Raw genomic sequence first — 8440 nt, 5'->3', positions numbered from 1 at the left:
TGTGTGTGTGTGTGTGTGTGTGTGTGTGTGTGTGTGTGTGTGTGTGTGTGTGTGTGTGTGTGCGCGCCCTGTGTGGACCGTATAGGTGAGTTCTCAGTTCTAACTGCAAGGCTTTTGAGCTAAACGTGTTATTGCACAAATGATTTCTTGAGCGTCTTTCAGAACTTTCAGAACTCTGTTTTACTTGTGTTGTGAATGTGTTTATTTTTTATTCAGGAACTAGGCTATGTGTATATTTAAATTCATATTACACGCACTTTAATATTTTGACCGTGCAATTTGGTGTTTTGACGTTATTTTGCAAAACTGTCAAACATTTTATTCTCATAAAATGGATGCAAAACTTATAATGAGATCCATTATAAGAATTTACCTGTTATGACAGTTAACTATGCAGCAGAGATTAGCGTACTATTATTATTGCAGTTTGTGCAGTACAAGCTGTTTATGATGTGATGATTTATTGAAGACATTTAAGTTGACGTGGTAGAAAATGTGTTTTTTCCTTCACTGGAAAGGGTAGGCAACCCTCTTTGCTGGATTGTGACGACGATGCAATATTATCCGCCTAGTGGTTTGTACCAGTATAAACTGTGAGCACAGACAAGTCTGTTTGATCCCGGTGAGAGGTGTGCTGCTCGTACATCCTAGGGTTGCTGTCCATTCAGGACTGCTGTATGCCTGTGTAATGAAATCCACACACACGCACACACACACAAACGTGCCTAAATCATCATTAGTCCACTCATATCAGGATCGCCTCGTTGCGCAAAGAATTAGAACGAGACAAGGGGCAATCCGTGCCATTGCACGTGCTCACATTACATTTCCCCGATCCTTTTATCATACGGACTGTGGAGTCGAGAAGCAGTTTGAGCGGAGAATAATTCTCGGCGCGCGCTATTGGCTCCCCGTCCTCATCTGTCAATCTGGGGAGGCGGGACTCTGCCTTCTCGCGCTCCCAGGAGGCGATAGATGCGCGAGCTGTACTTTTCTACTGTGTTGGAGCGCTTCGCACTTCTCGAGCTCAGTCCGAGCGTCAAGTGAACGGTGTGCGGAAAACGCAGTGGGACTTCAACCGAGGAGAAGTTATCGAAGGAGCCTGTAGTATTGATTGCAGCAGCCTGCACCTGGATAAGCCTCATCATCAGCGCGCGGAGAAGCGAAAGAGCGAAGAAAGTGTGTTGACGGCAAGCGGGCAGCTGTTACAGAAGGAAGGCAATATGATGGTGAAGCAGCATATGCTGTTTACCCTGTACAGCATCTGCGGGATCGTCCTTAAAGGTAAGAGCGCTTCAAACTTTAAAGCAGCCTATGCGGTGTTTCGCAATCCGGGCGCTCATCATCATTACGCACCGTGTAGGAAAGGCGTAATGCTCTGGAATGGTGATGGTGATTTGCATTTCCACAAAATCTCCTTAAAGGGCCTCGAGTGAGTACGAGGACAGTTCCCTGTTAGTCATCATTGCTCTGAAGGAATTGTGCGGTGCACGTTTGCCCAACACTGATACAGAATCTTATCACGGATAAGCCTGCACACACTGCTGAGCTAGAGCCCCGCTTTTATGGATTACCAGTCAAAATGTGTTATAGATAAACTCACCACCCCATGATAATATGATTTAATTGATACAGCTTCCCCTGATCGGAAACTTTACATAATGTGTGGCTCTGTTGGATTTTAAAACCATGCGTATAGCATAAACGTATTCGGTGACTCCATTTAGATTTTTGGGGAAATGCGATGGCTTTTAGTGCATAGACTAGTGTTAAATCTTGTGGTGTATTTTATGCTCTGTGTTTTATATTGATTGTGGATTATTTTGATGTAGGCTATGCTGTTTTATGCTGGGAGGGCTGTTGCATGGTTAGTTTTGAGGCAAAACATATATTTTATTCCTGTAAGGTGGTCGTTTATATTGGAGCTTTTGTTTTGGCTCAAAAACCCTAGATTTCACACCGAGTGTGAATCTAATTGTTGAAGTACTTTCTAGCACCCTTAATCGGGTTTGCATGTGTTTTGGGGGAGTTTCAGAGTCTTCGGGATGTATGGTATTTGCGGCAATCCGCATCTTGGGGTCGTAGTAGCATCAGCTTTTTTTCCTCTCAGAGACAGACTTGCGGAGCAATTACACCTGTCAGTTTACAATTGTCAGTGTGATGTATTATTCACCCACATTTACAAACAGTACATTTAACATCACGCCATAATACAAGTTCATAAAGCCGTTTGTCAGCATTTCTGTCTTGTTTACCCGAAGTCCTGTAGTTTCGGCTGCCGCTCATCATTCACGCGCGACACTGTAAACAGGATCAGCAGGGCAAGGTCGCGCGCAGTGTTTGACCGTTAGTGTGACAGGAATACTTGATGAATGCGTCAACTGAACGTGCCTTATTGCTTTTTCGCCCCATTTAAAGGCATGGCTTGCTTAAAGTAATGCCATAGAGGTTAGTTCAGGTCTGCAGCTGGATGGGCTTCGTATATGACTACTCAAATGTGAGGGTACGCGCCGTCCCGCCAAATTCTCATGAGCAGCCACCGCCCGGATTCATCACCGACCACAAATCAGTCCATAAATTTCACCATGCTCATAACCTCAGATATTAAAAAGTTGAATGTAACTTTGCTTCAAAATGACTCCATACATTAGCACCTTTTCACAAACGAGTGATATCGTTTTGATGTCAATAATACATTAATGCATATTAAGGCTATAGGCCAACAACAATATTGTCATGTATTCATAGACTATTATAATAAAAAATAATTTTTTCTGCAATAAGTCTTTGAATCTTGTAAAATAAATAGTTTGCAAATAGTTTGACGTGACTGATAACAATCTGCAAGTTTATAAATATCAAGTTCAAGCACTCCATCAAACTAATGCAACATACAACAATAAACACTTTACATTGTCAACTGGAGATGTTTTCTCTATGTTAGATTAAATTCCTGCTCAAACTCATAAAAATCCGTCATGCCAAAACTTGGAAGTGACATGTATTTGATACTCCTAGCCGATCTGGTTTGGTCTGGATATCAGTGAAACATGACTCCTTCGACCAGAGGTGTTTACATCTCAAACAGTCTGGCTTGCAGATCTGGCGGTTTACGAATGCGCAGGATGAATGCAAGAGAGACAGAGAGGGAAGACAGTATTTGCATTTGCCTTTCGGAGTGCGTGCGTGTGGCTTCCCTCCTCTGCCCCATCTTTTGACAAAATACCCTATGCTGTGTGTTGATAATCAGTCTGAGAGGTGGGCCATTAATAATCAGAGATAATTAAGCACATTCCTCAAGGCTTCACTTCTAATGAGTCGGCAGCAAGCGTGAGACTGAAGCAATGTATTGATTTCCCCCAGCCTTCTTTCTCTCTGCCCGTAAATCACAAAGCCTGTGTTTCTCAGCACCCAGTCAACAGCCCTACTGGTTGCAAGTGCCTCCTTCGGTTCTTTAACACACCTCTCAGAGTCTGTCTGCACCTGCGTACCATGTGTGAGCGTGTTAATAGGCTTAACAGAGTGCGCTGACAGTGCTGAGGGTTCAGGTATAGCCCAGTCTGTTTTGCAATTGACAATCAATGGATCTGATTATTGTGATTTTAGTCGTACATCGATTATATTTAGCATCTGGATTGAGTGATGCTACATAATCCTATTTACCCCTAAACCTATCTGACTGACTGAATTTGATTTCAGCTTGAGGCATTAATTATGTATGTGAAATGTTGATGTCAATAAATGGATGGTGGATTTGAAATGTCCTTTACTGTACAGTGTTCTCACAGTAATTAAAAGCATGGGCATCTCTAGGTGTTGTGATTCCCAAGCTTTGACAATGAATGATATCTTTAGCAGAGAAATAATTTAATTACATTTTCTAAATGTGATTATCTAGCAAGTATTCTTCTGGAATTTAAGAGTACAAATTATTCAATGACTGAAAGACATGGAAATATAGGACATTTTAAAACACGATGGCAGGTTCTTGTAATTTTATAGATGCAGCTGGCTTTAATATTTTATTGGCTATTTAAGAGAGTGAACTATGTTTTTTTAATTATTATTCTTATCAAGTATTTATGAGTGAATGGAAAATCCAGGAGAGTGATAAAAGTTCATAAGTCAAATATGTGAAAAGCTTGGCTTCATTATATCAGTGTTTAACCTGCATTTTATTTTTTTATAAGCATTAGGTGTATATTTGTCTCCCTATTATGTCATATGGACGTTTTACAGATTATGCATAACCCTTTACACTAGAATCATTGTCAGCGCTAGTTTTTTTGCATTATGAAACGCTGCTCCGAAGCGGTGGTCGCTCAGTTTTTGAGCCTAACATCAGTGTGACATGATGCAGCGTTAGAATGATATCGCTAGAAGCTTACTTGCCAACATTCAGTCGTGTGCCTCATATTCACATGATTTAAGTTTGATTTGTATTTCTGTGTTCGCCATACTCCACGGCACCTTGCATGTAGCCAATGCTATCACAAGTTTTATACTTTTGCATTTTGTTTGTGGTGCTCTGACAATAACACTTCCGAAACACTAGTAGGCAGTGAGGTTTCTATTTTCCAATTGTTTTTGACGGTGTTTTTTGCTGGAAATGTGTGTAATGCTACTTTAGAAGTATCTTCATTTTTACCCTTACTGTATAGTTAATTCAGAAAAAACTTCATTCATCAATCATCAATGTAGTTAATATATTATATGAGGATTTGCAATGCCAGACTCGTATGTACTGTAAATAGATCCTTTATAGCTGCATTCGTCCAACCACTGACACTGGCACATGTACATTATGAATCTTAAATGAATAGTTCACCCAAAAATTTAAATAATGTCATAATTTACTCATTCTTTACTTTTTTAAAAACCTTTCTGAGGTTAAGAAGATATTTTATAGAAAGCTTGAAACTTGTAACCATTGACTTTCATGTTTTTTTTTTTTTTTACCTTGGCAGTCAGAGGCTACAGGTTTGCAGCTTTTTAAAAAAAAAATTTAACTTTGTGTTCATCGGAAGAAAGAAACTTATAAAAGGTTTCAAACCACTTGAGGGTGAGTAAATAGTGAGCAAATGTTCATTTTTGAGTGAACAATCCCTTTAAGCCAGTGTTTCTCAACCACTTACCTAGAGGACCATCAACTCTGCACATTTTCCATGTCTCCCTCAATAAATACACCTGATTCAGATGATCAGCTCATTGGCAGAGACTGAAAGACCTGTAATGGGTGTGGCAGACAAAGGAGACATCCAAAACAAGCAGTGTTGGTGGACCTACAAGAATGTGGTTGAGAAACTTTCCACATTTTAAAACACTTTCCACATTTTAAAACTGACCTAGGGTTAATTATTTCAAATGTAAAAAGCCTTAAATCTGCAATCCTAAAATAACAGGATTAAAAATACACAAACTACTTTAAACCCCAACAAGATGCATTATTTGTCAACTGCCCAGTTCTTGTCTGCATCCCAGTTCTCCATCTGCAGTGAGGAAGCAAACCCAGCTGCCTTTCAGAGCGCTGGTCATCGATTACTCTTAAAGCCATGCCAGCCTTCAATAGTGAGGTTAAATGTTTGAAGCACAGGCACATCCGTTCAGAGGGATCACTGCATTCTGCCAGCAGCTGCATGGGGTTTAGGGGAGCATGGCAGTTATGCAAAGCATGTGGCAGACAGTGCAGCTCCTCCCTGTGTGTGGAGTACTATAGTCCCTGTAAAGTGCTGTTGTGTGGACGTCTGCTGTGAGTAATAGCAAAGCTTGGCTCCTTCCTCTGAGACGCCAGAACTGAGTGGGAGGACTATGTGGTCTTTTTCATAGAAGATGTACGCCTTTATACTTGTTTCTGTTTTGCGGGTATGTTCCCTCTTCACGGACTGCTTATGTACACACACACACACACAAAAAAAATATATATATATTTCTTTCTCTTCCTGTCTTATTTGGCTCTCTAGTCCTTCGACAATCCTGCGCTCTGAAACCCTGCCCGAATCTTCCCATGCAAAGCATACCCAAATTCAGAAAGCCAACCCAGCTGGCTGGGGTTAACAAACTCCCAAAAATAAAAATAAAATAAGGATTTTAAATTGGTGGAAACATTATTTAACACAAATAATGCTGCTTTCAAATATTTGTTAAGTGAGCTATTGTGCATTTTTTGGCCTCCTGCCTCTCAGACAGCTTATGCCAATAGTCACTCCTAGCTGGGCATTGGCCTTCCCGGACCCAGCCGTTTTAAGGGAGTAGCGTGGGAAAGCGCTGCTTCAGGAGAGATCTGTGTGTATGTGCTATCGTATTTATGTTGAAAAGGAAGGTTAATGGCCTTTTTTTTCATTCCCGGACTGTTGTCTTTGTCAGTCGTGGAGCGTGAAAAGCATCTGTGCAGGTGAGCGGCAGCATAGGCAAATGTGCTCAGACAGGTGAGAAATGGAGTCGGGCATAAGCTGCCATTTCTGCTGACTAGAATAAGCATTTGTTTGGCATTAATTTAGCAAGGGAACAACACAGATTGCACAAGCTTCTCTCTTTAGGCTGCAATACGGAGCTATTTCTATTACGACTGTGCAATATGATGATTTTAAAGTCTAGTTTATTTTGTAATGTCACAATATATATATTGTTTACAGTAATACCTTTTCCATAATTTATATGAGCGCATTATTACCGTCATTATGGGGATGCAGACCGAAACATGACTGGCAGTATCGTAATCGTTAGTTTTTGAAAAGTGATTTCTATTTTATTTATTTTATATTTCTACATTTTTATCAAACATTTACTACAAAAATTGTATATAAAGTAAAAAAATATAATAAATTATGAAAGACTATGCTTTAAAATATGCTTTAAAACTTGCAGTCAATATATATATATATATATATATATATATATATATATATATATATATATATATATATATATATATATATATATATATATATATATATATATATATATATATACATTTGAAACAGCACGGTACGGGGTACGGTGGCTCAGGGGTTAGCACTGTTGCCTCACAGCAAGAAGGTTGCTGGTTGAAGTTGCACCAGTTGGCATTAGGCATGGGCTGGTTTAAGATTCTGACAGTATGATAACCGTAGATAAAAATATCAAGCTCTCACGGTATCACGGTATTGGGATTACTTCTCTCAAATATGTTATTTTTAAATGTCTAGATAAAAAAAAAAAAAATTGAACACAATATATTTTATTTTTTGAAAGATTTACAATATTTTGCAACAGTAAACACGTCAGGTTAAATAATTCAAATGAATCATTGACTTCTTGGATATCTTCTCTGCTAAAGAAACTGTTGTCATAAAAAAACAAAATGTAAAAGTACCTTACATAATACCTTAGGAATGATATTGCAGAAAATTTTGGCGGTTTTAAAACATTGACTTTTTCAAACCACGTTAAACCTTGAACACTGTTATCGTCCCATGCATAGTTGCCATTTCTGTGTGAAGTTTGCATGTTCTCATTGTGTTTGCATGGGTTTCCTCCAGATGCTTTGGTTTCCCCCACAGTCCAAAGACATGCGCTATAGGTGAATTGGATTAACTAAATTGGCCATAGTGTTTGAGTGTGTGTGTGTGTGTGTGTGTAAATGTATGGGTGTTTCCCAGTTCAGGGTTGCAGCTGGAAGGGCATCTACTGCGTAAACCATATGCTGGAATAGTTGGTGGTTCATTTCGCTGTGTTTTATATTCATATTTTATATTTAACATTTTTTAATCAAACATTTGCTAAAAAAAATTCTAAATAAAGTGAGAAATGTAATAAAAATTTGAATAAGTAAATTTCGGAGTATGAAATTGACATGTGTGCTCATTCACATGTGGTCAATATATATGTACTACTTGACTGATTTACACAAATTACTATATCATTACTTTTCTTTTTTAATTTGGAATGTTTTTAAATGTTATTTTAAAAAATGTTTTTCATTTTATTCATATTTATTTTATATTTCAATATTTTGAATGGAACAATTGCTACACAAGTTTTAAATCAGGTTAGAAATATAATCAAATACAAATAATCAAATTTCTAAATACACTACCTGACAAAAGTCTTGTCGTTGATCTTAGTTGTAAGAGCAACAAAAAATAACTTGACTTCTAGTTGATCATTTAAAAAAGTGGCAGAAGGTAGATTTTCCTGATGAATCATCTGTTTAACTGGATCCCAATCATCACAAATATTGCAGAAGACCTGTTGGAACCTGCATGGACCCAATATTCTCACAGAAATCAGTCAAGTTTGGTGATGGAAAAAAGGTCAAGGTGCTACAGGATTGGCCAGCCCAGTCAGCAGACAGGAACATTATTAAGCATATCTTGGGTAAGATGATAGAGGAGACATTGAAGATGAATTTAAAGAATGTTGATGAGCTCTGGGAGTCCTGCAAGGTCGCTTTCTTTGCAAT

At 38.6% G+C, this 8440-nt stretch overlaps 1 protein-coding gene across 16 annotated transcripts in view; it reads left to right on the top strand.

The window, feature by feature from the left end:
- Positions 1-981: 981 nt before the first annotated feature.
- Positions 982-8440, top strand: part of cadm2a (cell adhesion molecule 2a) — a 755249-nt gene continuing 747790 nt past the window's right edge. For 9 of the 16 annotated variants that reach the window (XR_015500553.1, XM_087269792.1, XM_087269780.1 and 6 more), the window contains exon 1: positions 982-1284. Coding sequence is in view for 9 of the 16 variants with exons in the window: in XM_087269792.1 (XP_087125918.1) it covers positions 1224-1284 (61 nt within the window). In the remaining 7 variants the exon portion in view is untranslated. 16 annotated transcript variants of the gene reach the window in all.

The sequence above is a fragment of the Danio rerio genome, chromosome 10, assembly GCF_052040795.2.
Source record: "Danio rerio strain M-AB ecotype USA chromosome 10, GRCz13ab, whole genome shotgun sequence".
Lineage (NCBI taxonomy): Eukaryota > Metazoa > Chordata > Actinopteri > Cypriniformes > Danionidae > Danio > Danio rerio.
The sequence above is the reverse complement of the archived record's forward strand: the minus strand, read 5'-3'. Positions and strand labels throughout refer to the sequence as shown.